The sequence below is a fragment of the Dendrobates tinctorius genome, unplaced genomic scaffold (genome assembly GCF_039654945.1).
Source record: "Dendrobates tinctorius isolate UK_male_01 unplaced genomic scaffold, ASM3965494v1 ptg000038l, whole genome shotgun sequence".
NCBI lineage: Eukaryota > Metazoa > Chordata > Amphibia > Anura > Dendrobatidae > Dendrobates > Dendrobates tinctorius.
The window spans coordinates 16147800-16162259 of NW_027361706.1; the positions used below are offsets into that span (position 1 = coordinate 16147800).

A 14460-nucleotide genomic window follows, 5' to 3' on the forward strand; every position below is an offset into this window, starting at 1 on the left:
ATGTTCCTGTATACAATTCCCGCTACTTGGTTGTGGCGTTCAGAAATACGCTGTTCCTGCTTGCATTTTGCATCCTGCCACAATGATTAGTTTGAGTTATAATGGAGTTAGATATTGATGCAAGTACTCTATTGGCATATTCTAGCATACTGTCTGGTGGTGTTTCTTTGCTGGGCCTTGGCAGTCGATCTCTGGTGTTGATGGTATTTAGTTTATCTAAGATCTTCTGTTTCAGACCAGCTGCAGTGTTCTCTAGTTGCAGGATTGGATCACGATCTTCAGGGGGTTGCACATGTTGTTCTTCCAGGTCTTCATATTTGGTGGATTTGCGTGTGTGCAGTTGACCCATCTCAAGTTGTGATAATAGCTTTCTCTTTATGATATTGAAACGTTGGATGACTAGTTGTTTCTCAGTCAGTGCACATGCAGGTCTTATATCCATTGAGACTTTTCTCACACGCTTCATACAGTTGTGGCCAAAAGTATTGACACCCCTGCAATTATGTCAGATAATACTCAGTTTCTTCCTGAAAATGATTGCAATCACAAATTCTTTGGTATTATTATCTTCATTTAATTTGTCTTAAATGAAAAAACACAAAAGAGAATGAAGCAAAAAGCAAAACATTGATCATTTCACACAAAACTCCAAAAATGGGCCATAAAAAAGTATTGGCACCCTCAGCCTAATACTTGGTTGCACAACATTTAGCCAAAATAACTGCGACCAACTGCTTCCGGTAACCATCAATGAGTTTCTTACAATGCTCTGCTGGAATTTTAGACTATTCTTCTTTGGCAAACTGCTCCAGGTCCCTGATATTTGAAGGGTGCCTTCTCCAAACTGCCATTTTTAGATCTCTCCACAGGTGTTCTATGGGTTTCAGGTCTGGACTCATTGTTGGCCACCTTAGAAGTCTCCAGTGCTTTCTGTCAAACCATTTTCTAGTGCTTTTTGAAGTGTGTTTTGGGTCATTGTCCTGCTGGAAGACCCATGACCTCTGAGGGAGACCCAGCTTTCTCACACTGGGCCCTACATTATGCTGCAAAATTTGTTGGTAGTCTTCAGACTTCATAATGTCATGCACACGGTCAAGCAGTCAAGTGCCAGAGGCAGCAAAGCAACCCCAAAACATCAGGGAACCTCCGCCATGTTTGACTGTAGGGACCGTGTTTTTTTCTTTGAATGCCTCTTTTTTTCTCCTGTAAACTCTATGTTGATGCCTTTGCCCAAAAAGCTCTACTTTTGTCTCATCTGACCAGAGAACATTCTTCCAAAACGTTTTAGGCTTTTTCAGATAAGTTTTGGCAAACTCCAGCCTGGCTTTTTTATGTCCCGGGGTAAGAAGTGGGGTCTTTCTGGGTCTCCTACCACACAGTCCCTTTTTATTCAGACGCCGACGTATAGTACGGGTTTACACTGTTGTACCCTTGGACTGCAGGGCAGCTTGAACTTGTTTGGATGTTAGTCGAGGTTCTTTATCCAACATCCGCACAATCTTGCGTTGAAATCTCTTGTCAATTTTTCTTTTCCATCCACATCTAGGAAGGCTAGCCCTAATACCCCATATCTATTTATCGTTTTGCACTTTTTATCATTTTTGAAGGATGCAGTTAGAGCCCTTTATGTTGGCTTGGTTTTTTTGTGTGATGCATGTATATTAGTGCTGAGCTGCCCGCCTGCTATAATTATGGGCGTCATCAATAGGCTGCTCTGACACATTGCATCACACTTATCAGTGTGACTTATGTCTTAAGCAAGCCTTATTAGTGTGCTTTTTTCCCACTGGACAGCCGGACCATATAGGGTTACTGGCTGTCCTTATCAGTGGAATGCACCTGTGCTGCCCCAGCCTTTATCAATGGGGCTCTGCTGCATCCTGCTAGTGCATCAGTGAGGGCTTGGTGAGTTACCTTTCCAATGATGTTGTTTTTTTGAAGGTTAACCACAGTGCCATGGGCTTTAAACTTCTTGATGACACTGCGCACGGTAGACACAGGAACATTCAGGTCTTTGGAGATGGACTTGTAGCCTTGAGATTGCTCATACTTCCTCACAATTTGGTTTCTCAAGTCCTCAGACAGTTCTCTGGTCTTCTTTCTTTTCTCCATGCTCAATGTGGTACACACAAGGACACAGGACAGAGGTTGAGTCAACTTTAATCCATGTCAACTGGCTGCAAGTGTGATTTAGTTATTGCCAACACCTGTTAGGTGCCACAGGTAAGTTACAGGTGCTGTTAATTGCACAAATTAGAGAAGCATCACATGATTTTTCGAACAGTGCCAATAATTTTGTCCAACCTCTTTTCTATGTTTGGTGTGGAATTATATCCAATTTGGCTTTAGGACAATTCTTTTTGTGTTTTTTCATTTAAGACAAATTAAATGAAGATAGTAATACCAAAGAATTTGTGTTTGCAATCATTTTCAGGAAGAAACTAAGTATTATCTGACAGAATTGCAGGGGTGTCTATACTTTTGGCCACAACTGTATATCCTCTCTCATTTGGTCTGCTGTTATAGTAGCATTTCATCAGATCCAGGTTCTCTTGCTTTGTCCATGAATGGTTTGTTCCAGTAGCCCATTTATCATCAGATTGTCCTGGTTCATCGACATCTGACACGGACCTTTTTAATCCGGGTGACGTCTGTGCCAACATGACTCTCTTTGTTTGTGACACTCTCATGTTTATTGAGGTAGGCACTATAGTGTTAGTAGTCTTGCCCAAGGACCACTACTGGTATATTATGTATGAACCCCACAGATTCCCACATTGGTGGTTATGCACTTTTAGCAGCTATAGCAACCACGTAAGGTAGTATTATAGTGTCAGGAGCTTTAGTATATATTTTAGGAGCCTTAATATATATATATACAGTTCTGGCAAAAATTAAGAGACCAAGACATCAAAACCCTGCTTTGTGCAGCCCATTCTCCAGACATGAACCTCATTGAAAACCTCTGGAATGTAATCAAGAGGATGATGGATAGTCACAAGCCATTAAACAAAGAACTGCTTAAATTGTTGTGCCAAAAGCAGTGTGAAAGACTGGTGGTAAGCATGCCAAGATGCCTGAAAGCTGTTTTTAAAAATCATGGTTATTCCACAAAATATTGATTTCTGAACTCTTCCTGAGTTAAAACATTAGTATTGTTGTTTCTAAATGATTATGAACTTGTTTTCTCTGCATTATTTGAGGTCTGAAAGAACAGTTTTTTTAATTTTGACCATGTCTCCTTTTCAGAAAAAACAAAATGCATTGCTTGGAAATTCTGAGACATTGTCAGAAGTTTGTAGACTAAAAGATCAATTGAAATTTTACTCAAATATATACCTATAAAGAGAAAAATCAGACAAACAGGACATTTGGAAGTGGTCTCTTAATTTTTTCCAAAGCTGTGTATATCATAGTGAACTTAGAGCAAAAAAAAATGTAAAAGTTAATAAAAAAGATGAAAAATAGTTTTTCACCTGAAAATAATATATATGATATATGATTTTTTTTTACCATTTATGTTACCACAAGTAGATTTAAAAGTAAAGTTGATTATAGTAAAGTTTTCTAGATGACAAAAACGGATGAGAAAATTTTCATATCATGCGAAGATGTATTTTGATAAACTCGAATAACACTACTTTTTTTTTTATCCAGCGTCTGCAGGTCATGATTCAACCGAGTGATGATGTTGTTCACAATGAAAATGGGCCTGAACAGTTGTCAAAGAGTAACTCTGCCAACAAGGAAGCCTATATATAAAATACTGTGCTAAAGAAGTGCAGTTTTTATGATTTTCTAAATACAAAATGGTTGACATGACCACATAATTACATCTGGAATAAAGAATTTACCTACCTCCAGTGGCAAAAAAGGGGACCATCATCAGTAGAGCACAAGGAAATCAACTAGGTTATTTTCTTACTGTTTTGTGGAATAACATGAGTGATTTGCGTGTTGAGGCAATTTAGACTGTTAATGTTTTTATCTTTATTGCAGGAGATGCATTTGTAATTGGGAAAAAATACCATTTTTAAAGTTACATTTGGCTATAAAAAAATGAGAATTTGTGTGTTTGATTTTTAATTCTGAAACATTTGTTAGAGGCTGCTCCCAAGACTTTGAATAAAGCACATGAAAAGGTTATTATCTTTTTTTACTCAGCATTTTTACAGAACAAAAGTAGATAACACAGAATTAAGGATTTTCATTTTTCAATTGTAAAAAAAATGTCTATTACTTTTATTGTCAAAGCTTTTCTTAAAGGAAATTATTGATTTTTTTTCTTCTTGAAGAAATGAAAGCACAAATTAAGTTCAAGGGACCAAATTTACATATACATTTATAACAGAAATATTACAAACATAAAAAAATGCTAATTTGTAAGCCAGATGCTAACTTTTTCTTAAAAAAACAAATTATACAATCTATTGCACACTTTATTTAAAATTTATTTTTAAAGTTTAAAGAGTGAATGAGTTAGTTAACCAATCATTCATACGATTCAAAGCATTTTAAGCATTTAAAAAAGAAAAATGAGACATGTTGATTTTATTTCTAGACGAAAGGGCATTCACATAAACTGTTGTAAAATGTAGAATCAGGATATTAAAAGAAATTACAATTTCCAATATGTTTAGCAAAAAAAAGGAAAATGACACACCCTTATGCCACGCAACACCCCTGGTTGGATATACCGCACCTTGTAAACGGTCAAAGTGTTTCAATGTTCCATAATATTACGCAACAAAGGAAAAGAAACAAAATACTTCTTGCCAAAATTACATTTGGCATTTCCTTTTAATCAATTCGAGGCACAAGCTAAATGCCTACTTTGATGATAGATGACTGTGTTGCACAATGGACTTTCTATTTAGCAAAGTCTTGTGCTTTTTAAAAAATGTTCTATAGCACATCATTTAGAGCTACTATGTGATGATATGTCTCTTGTGGATGTTAGTTGGGTTTGTCATTTTTGTCCAAAGAGTGAAAAACAAAAAATTATCTATATATGTTTATTGCAATAAATTAATATTCTAAGAATGTCAAGCACATTTATTGTAGAAAATATATACAAATATTTTAACAGAATTTGTACGACGGTATTGTTTCGTAGATCCTGATCCATATCAGATGTAACATATTCTAAATTATACTAATGTATGTCTGTAGTGCAACCAGGCCAAAAAAGTCTTGTTGTAACTTTATTTTGTATACAATGTCTCCTATCATTCTTTGTGACGTTCATGTCGTACCGGTGCCAATAGGCTATCGGCCCCTGATGGCTTTTTAATATATGTACTACAGTCCAATGTTGTTCCGAAAAAATAAATGCAGTATTTAAATGTTTGATTGTATACAACACGTACATACATACAATTGCCAGACATGCTTTGTAGCAATCTTATATACAGAATATCTACTTTAGCAGAATAGTGACGTAGGAACTACTGTGTTTCAATTGTGAATACCTGTATCTTTTTTGTAGTATCTTCCCTGATAATAGTATATTCTATCATCCAATAAAGCTTACCCGCAATAAGATATTATGTCAAGATTGAAATAAAGTTATCTCTCTCTCTATATATATATAAAATATATATGTAATGTAACATATGCATAGTAAATCTATATACAGAGCTTGTTAACAAAAATAAATAAATTATCCTTTATATTTAGTATGTTGCAACCTGTTCTATGGACCAAATGTAATATAAGATACATTATAAATGTCTTTTAATGGTGTCTATCTGTAAGAAAAGCACGGTTGTCATGTACGTTTATGAATTTAGAAATCAAATAAAGGATATATTACAAATAAAAGTACGTGCTGAGTCTTCTGTCTAGAAGGATTGCTACGGTAAGTTTTAAGAAAATGCCAGCTCTTATTAACAGTTTTTGGAGTTTTTGTAAGATTTTGACAGCCTACAATTAGAAAAATGACATACCCATTGTGATCCATCCATATCTTGCATATTTTTCTGCCGCTTGTTCCTTAGATCAGCTTCAAACATTTTAGTAATTGCATATTTTAAAAACAACATATTATTAGAAATGTAACATTTTTCCATTTAAGTGAATCCTGGACATATAATTTCAATAACTACCACTTACAGTACAGTTGCTGATGGCTTGCAGGTCCCCATTGTGCTTTTTTTGCAATATGGTATTTTATACGCCTTCTCAACCAATTTATACCACTTCTTCAGAGCTTGTGCACGCGGGTAGAGTATCATTATATAGAAACTCTGGTCACAATATGTTTTCATTTTATAGTTTTAAACTTTTCTTCTGGTCGGAAAGAAAAGAGCATAGCTCGTTATCGGGATGTTATAGCTGTGTAACCTATTGTTTTGTCTTTAAATAGTACAAAATATTAAGGGGTGGGGCAGACTGAATGTGTACATGGATACCAAATAAATTTCCCATCATTATCAGTGAGCTAGATAAATACTGGGTAAAGCAGAACCACCTCCAAATTAATGAATCATTCCTTAATTTAATCATTCTTAATCAGTCTCTGATGTGCAGGACAACAATACCTTTAAAAATGAAATTACCTTGTTATTGATGGACGGTGGTCCCTCAGAATAATCTTAGCTAGTGGACTAAAAGAATCCCAATGATATAATCCTTGGTATTCAATAATATGCAAAACAAATGAATATAATTGTCTCTCTAGTTTTACCTATTGAGGGCACAGATGTGGAATTGTGATTCATAGAGAAGTTGTTCTCTGAGAATTGAATGTCCCTTATTATGTTCTATGATTTCTCCAGACCCCAGAAAATAAAAAGCATACCATGTAAAAAATTAGAAAATATACCCAAACTCACTTTACCGCTCATCTCTTTGGCCCCTCCACTCCTCACCATCACGTATCTGGTTCTCATCTCTGTGATATCCATGCCGAAGCCTATAATCTTCTCTACTCCTTCTTTGCCCATTGGCTGATGTAGAACAACTATTCAGTACTAGTGTTGAGCATTCCGATACCGCAAGTATCGGGTATCGGCCGATACTTGCTGTATCGGAATTCCGATACCGACATCCGATATTTTTTCAATATCGGAAGTCGGCATCGGAATCGGAAGTTCAAAGTTGATTGACAGCCTGACGTCATCATGATGCGCGGTGTGTGCGCATCATGATGCGCCGTCATTTCGGGCCTTCCGGGGGTCTCTGCCGGCCTGCTGGGGGGCTGTGTGGACTGCCCGGGGTCTGTACCGGCCTGCCGGGGGGGCTGTGCCGGCCTGCCGGTGGTCTGTGCACCCTGTGGGGGTCTGTACCGGCCTGCCGGGGGGCTGTGCCGGCCTGCCGGTGGTCTGTGCACCCTGTGGGGGTCTGTACCGGCCTGCCGGGGGGCTGTGCCGGCCTGCCGGGGGGCTGTGCTGATGTCCGGGGGTCTGTGCAAGCATCGTCCGATGGGACTACAAGTCCCATCTGGCGATGCCTGCTACCATGACAGTGATTGACACATTAGCCAATGATGGGACAGTAGTAGTCCCATCATCCGGCTAATGTGTTAAATGTTAAAAAAAAAAAAAAATACTACATACATACTACATGCATGCTACATACATACTACATGCTACATACATACTACATACATACCACATACATACTACATACATACTACATACATAACACATATATACTACATGCATGCTACATACATACTACATGCTACATATATACTACATACATACTACATACATACTACATATATACTACATGCATGCTACATACATACTACATGCTACATACATACTACATATATACTACATACATACTACATACATACTACATGCATGCTACATACATACTACATGCTACATACATACCACATACATACTACATACTACATGCATGCTACATACATACTACATGCTACATACATACTACATATATGCTACATGCATGCTACATACATACTACATGCTACATACATACTACATATATACTACATGCATGCTACATACATACTACATGCTACATACATACTACATATATACTACATACATACTACATACATACTACATGCATGCTACATACATACTACATGCTACATACATACCACATACATACTACATACATACTACATGCTACATACATACTACATATATACTACATGCATGCTACATACATACTGCATGCTACATGCATGCTACATACATACTACATACATACTACATGCTACATACATACCACATATATACTACATACATACTACATACAATACATTCATACAATACATACATAGACATACAGTACATATAACATAGAGTAACATACTTACCAATACTTGTCACATTGTTCCCCGAAGCCATTGTCTTTTACGGAATAAATATTAACATAACAAACCACAAAAATACTCACCCACGATCCGAAGCAGTCCACGAGTGTGTCCCACGACGATCTTGGGTAGAGAACTGCAGCATCAGCTGTTGCTGCCGTTCTCTATGGGCTGCAGGAATCCAATGACGGAAGGTAGGTATCCTTCCGCACTGTATTCCTCCGCCACTTAAAAAAAAAAAGTCCCTAGTCTCACTTTATGCCATTGCTGTGTGGGAAATTTCGGATCGTGGGTGAGTATTTTTGTGGTTTGTTATGTTAATATTTATTCCGTAAAAGACAATGGCTTCGGGGAACAATGTGACAAGTATTGGTAAGTATGTTACTCTATGTTATATGTACTGTATGTCTATATATGTATTGTATGAATGTATTGTATGTAGTATGTATGTAGTATATATGTGGTATGTATGTAGCATGTAGTATGTATGTAGTATGTATGTAGCATGCATGTAGCATGCAGTATGTATGTAGCATGCATGTAGTATATATGTAGTATGTATGTAACATGTAGTATGTATGTAGTATGTATGTGGTATGTATGTAGCATGTAGTATGTATGTAGCATGCATGTAGTATGTATGTAGTATGTATGTAGTATATATGTAGTATGTATGTAGCATGTAGTATGTATGTAGTATGTACAGTGGGGAAAAAAAGTATTTAGTCAGTCAGCAATAGTGCAAGTTCCACCACTTAAAAAGATGAGAGGCGTCTGTAAATTTACATCATAGGTAGACCTCAACTATGGCAGACAAACTGTGAAAAAAAAATCCAGAAAATCACATTGTCTGTTTTTTTTTCATTTTATTTGCACATTATGGTGGAAAATAAGTATTTGGTCAGAAACAAAATTTCATCTCAATACTTTGTGATATATCCTTTGTTGGCAATGACAGAGGTCAAACGTTTTCTGTAAGTCTTCACAAGGTTGCCACACACTGTTGTTGGTATGTTGGCCCATTCCTCCATGCAGATCTCCTCTAGAGCAGTGATGCTTTTGGCTTTTTGCTTGGCAACACGGACTTTCAACTCCCTCCAAAGGTTTTCTATAGGGTTGAGATCTGGAGACTGGCTAGGCCACTCCAGGACCTTGAAATGCTTCTTACGAAGCCACTCCTTCGTTGCCCTGGCGGTGTGCTTTGGATCATTGTCATGTTGAAAGACCCAGCCACGTTTCATCTTCAATGCCCTTGCTGATGGAAGGAGGTTTGCACTCAAAATCTCACGATACATGGCCCCATTCATTCTTTCATGTACCCGGATCAGTCATCCTGGCCCCTTTGCAGAGAAACAGCCCCAAAGCATGATGTTTCCACCACCATGCTTTACAGTAGGTATGGTGTTTGATGGATGCAACTCAGTATTCTTTTTCCTCCAAACACGACAAGTTGTGTTTCTACCAAACAGTTCCAGTTTGGTTTCATCAGACCATAGGACATTCTCCCAAAACTCCTCTGGATCATCCAAATGCTCTCTAGCAAACTTCAGACGGGCCCGGACATGTACAGGCTTAAGCAGTGGGACACGTCTGGCACTGCAGGATCTGAGTCCATGGTGGCGTAGTGTGTTACTTATGGTAGGCCTTGTTACATTGGTCCCAGCTCTCTGCAGTTCATTCACTAGGTCCCCCCGTGTGGTTCTGGGATTTTTGCTCACCGTTCTTGTGATCATTCTGACCCCACGGGGTGGGATTTTGCGTGGAGCACCAGATAGAGGGAGATTATCAGTGGTCTTGTATGTCTTCCATTTTCTAATTATTGCTCCCACAGTTGATTTCTTCACTCCAAGCTGGTTGGCTATTACAGATTCAGTCTTCCCAGCCTGGTGCAGGGCTACAATTTTGTTTCTGGTGTCCTTTGACAGCTCTTTGGTCTTCACCATAGTGGAGTTTGGAGTCAGACTGTTTGAGGGTGTGCACAGGTGTCTTTTTATACTGATAACAAGTTTAAACAGGTGCCATTACTACAGGTAATGAGTGGAGGAAAGAGGAGACTCTTAAAGAAGAAGTTACAGGTCTGTGAGAGCCAGAAATCTTGATTGCTTGTTTCTGACCAAATACTTATTTTCCACCATAATATGCAAATAAAATGAAAAAAAAACAGACAATGTGATTTTCTGGATTTTTTTTCTCAGTTTGTCTCCCATAGTTGAGGTCTACCTATGATGTAAATTACAGACGCCTCTCATCTTTTTAAGTGGTGGAACTTGCACTATTGCTGACTGACTAAATACTTTTTTTCCCCACTGTATGTAGCATATATGTAGTATGTATGTAGCATGTAGTATATATGTAGTATATATGTAGCATGTAGTATGTATGTAGTATGTATGTGGTATGTATGTAGCATGTAGTATGTATGTAGCATGCAGTATGTATGTAGTATATATGTAGTATGTATGTAGCATGTAGTATATATGTAGTATGCATGTTGCATGCATGTAGTATATATGTAGTATGTATGTTGCATGTAGTATATATGTAGTATGTATGTTGCATGCATGTAGTATATATGTAGTATGTATGTTGCATGTAGTATATATGTAGTATGAATGTAGCATGTATGTAGTATGTAGTATGAATGTAGCATGTATGTAGTATGCATGTTGTATGTATGTAGCATGTATGTAGCATGTAATTTTTTTTTTTTTTTTTTTTTTACATTCAACACATTAGCCGGATGATGGGACTACTACTGTCCCATCATTGGCTAATGTGTCAATCACTGTCATGGTAGCAGGCATCGCCCGATGGGACTTGTAGTCCCATCGGACGATGCCTGCACAGACCCCCGAAGCCTGCACAGCCCCCCGGCAGGCCGGCACAGCCCCCCGGAGCCTGCACAGCCCCCCCGGCAGGCCGGCACAGCCCCCCGGCAGGCCGGCACAGCCCCCCGGAGCCTGCACAGCCCCCCGGCAGGCCGGCACAGCCCCCCGGCAGGCCGGCACAGCCTCCCGGCAGGCCGGCACAGCCCCCCGGAGCCTGCACAGCCCCCCGGCAGGCCGGCACAGCCCCCCGGCAGGCCGGCACAGACCACCGGAGCCTGCACAGACCCCCTGGCAGGCCGGCACAGCCCCCCGAAAGGCCCGTACAGACCCCAGAGAGGCTGTACAAGGGAAAAACAGGATTTTTCTTATTCCGATACCGGAAGTCCCATAGACTTGAATGGGACTTCCGGTATCGGAATCGGCGATACCGATACTTTTTTTAAGATCGGCCGATCCATTCCGATCCGATACTTTGAAGTATCGGACGGTATCGCTCAACTCTATTCAGTACCCTTCTTTATTCCTGGGACTTGTTGCTCTGGACCATCCAGAAGCTATGGGGTAAATTATTTTAGTTCATGTTTCTTCCTGCTGTCAGCACTGTGTGTGGCTGCTCATTATTTAAATTACTGAGAATTATTTCCTTCTGCCAGTCAATTGGTTCTGCTTGTATGGACAATAGCTCTGTACTGTGCTACTATTGTTTTAGCCCTGATTTATTCGGTTTTCTGACTAAGGTTTGTATTTTGACCACTCACTTGCTTTCTAATTTGTCTCTAAAGTAATCTCTTGGTATCGAGCCCTTGTGATGATCCTTCTTGCTGACAGCTCACTCCACCAGACAACTACCTCTGACCCCAGTGCAGTGTAAATCTAGATACCTGTGCAGAGGTTAAATGGTGAAGGCCAAGACAATCCCTGGAATCTGATCATTTGACTGGCTTGCACTAGGACTAGATTCACACTGCACCAAAATGCAACACGGTGCGTTTGGCACAGGTCGGCGCACCGTCAAAAGGACGCATGCACTGGCAAGCGCATACCTGCGCACGGCCTACGTTCCCAATGCTAAAGAAAGGGTATGCAGACCCCATGCAGTGTCATGTGCCCATAGGCGTAGCTAACAGTAGGAGGCGCAGAAGGGGGCGGAGCTTTGTGGCAGCCATGCGCAGACCGACACAGGTCAGTGAAACGCTAGTGTGAAACTAGCCTAAGCCTGTTTGTTTAAGCTCTATTAACAGCTGCCAGGCATCCAGGAACAGTGTTATCATGACAATCACATCTTATTAGCACTGATCGCCCTGAAATCCTGGGCCTCTTCACACAAGGACAGAACTTTCCATTATGATAAGGCCTGTGAGAGAGCTGTGCAAGCATCATGATATCATGACCTGAAGAATATTTAGAATTAAGAGTCCTCAGTGGTTGATACCTTTTAATGGCTAACTGAAAAGATGGTAACACATTGCAAGCTTTCGAGACTACTCAGGTCTCTTCATCAGGCTAGACTAATACAAAATCTGAAGAATCACATATTTATGCACAGCTCAGCACAGAAATAATGATTCTTCAGATGTTGTATTAGTCCAGCCTGATGAAGAGACCTGAGTAGTCTCGAAAGCTTGCAATATGTTACCAGCTTTTCAGTTAGCCATTAAAAGGTATCAACCACTGAGGACTCTCAATTCTAAATATTCTTCTATCTACTTGCTAACACGGTACAAAGATATATACAGTGGGGAAAAAAAGTATTTAGTCAGTCAGCAATAGTGCAAGTTCCACCACTTAAAAAGATGAGAGGCGTCTGTAATTTACATCATAGGTAGACCTCAACTATGGGAGACAAACTGAGAAAAAAAATCCAGAAAATCACATTGTCTGTTTTTTTTTCATTTTATTTGCATATTATGGTGGAAAATAAGTATTTGGTCAGAAACAAGCAATCAAGATTTCTGGCTCTCACAGGCCTGTAACTTCTTCTTTAAGAGTCTCCTCTTTCCTCCACTCATTACCTGTAGTAATGGCACCTGTTTAAACTTGTTATCAGTATAAAAAGACACCTGTGCACACCCTCAAACAGTCTGACTCCAAACTCCACTATGGTGAAGACCAAAGAGCTATCAAAGGACACCAGAAACAAAATTGTAGCCCTGCACCAGGCTGGGAAGACTGAATCTGCAATAGCCAACCAGCTTGGAGTGAAGAAATCAACTGTGGGAGCAATAATTAGAAAATGGAAGACATACAAGACCACTGATAATCTCCCTCGATCTGGTGCTCCACGCAAAATCCCACCCCGTGGGGTCAGAATGATCACAAGAATGGTGAGCAAAAATCCCAGAACCACGCGGCGGGACCTAGTGAATGAACTGCAGAGAGCTGGGACCAATGTAACAAGGCCTACCATAAGTAACACACTACGCCACCATGGACTCAGATCCTGTAGTGCCAGACGTGTCCCACTGCTTAAGCCTGTACATGTCCGGGCCCGTCTGAAGTTTGCTAGAGAGCATTTGGATGATCCAGAGGAGTTTTGGGAGAATGTCCTATGGTCTGATGAAACCAAACTGGAACTGTTTGGTAGAAACACAACTTGTCGTGTTTGGAGGAAAAAGAATACTGAGTTGCATCCATCAAACACCATACCTACTGTAACGCATGGTGGTGGAAACATCATGCTTTGGGGCTGTTTCTCTGCAAAGGGGCCAGGACGACTGATCCGGGTACATGAAAGAATGAATGGGGCCATGTATCGTGAGATTTTGAGTGCAAACCTCCTTCCATCAGCAAGGGCATTGAAGATGAAACATGGCTGGGTCTTTCAACATGACAATGATCCAAAGCACACCGCCAGGGCAACGAAGGAGTGGCTTCGTAAGAAGCATTTCAAGGTCCTGGAGTGGCCTAGCCAGTCTCCAGATCTCAACCCTATAGAAAACCTTTGGAGGGAGTTGAAAGTCCATGTTGCCAAGCGAAAAGCCAAAAACATCACTGCTCTAGAGGAGATCTGCATGGATGAATGGGCCAACATACCAACAACAGTGTGTGGCAACCTTGTGAAGACTTACAGAAAACGTTTGACCTCTGTCATTGCCAACAAAGGATATATCACAAAGTATTGAGATGAAATTTTGTTTCTGACCAAATACTTATTTTCCACCATAATATGCAAATAAAATGAAAAAAAACAGACAATGTGATTTTCTGGATTTTTTTTTCTCAGTTTGTCTCCCATAGTTGAGGTCTATCTATGATGTAAATTACAGACACCTCTCATCTTTTTAAGTGGTGGAACTTGCACTATTGCTGACTGACTAAATACTTTTTTTCCCCACT

General features: G+C 39.7%; 1 protein-coding gene across 2 annotated transcripts in view; it reads left to right on the top strand.

Moving 5' to 3' along the window:
- The window catches only part of SLC6A1 (solute carrier family 6 member 1), a 245090-nt gene extending 239267 nt beyond the window's left edge, over positions 1–5823 (top strand). For both annotated transcript variants that reach the window (XM_073574237.1, XM_073574236.1), the window contains one exon: positions 3658–5823. In XM_073574237.1, coding sequence (XP_073430338.1) covers positions 3658–3762 — 105 coding nt within the window. In that variant the 3' untranslated portion in view covers positions 3763–5823. The remainder of the gene's footprint in view (positions 1–3657) is intronic.
- The last annotated feature ends 8637 nt before the right edge of the window (positions 5824–14460 follow it).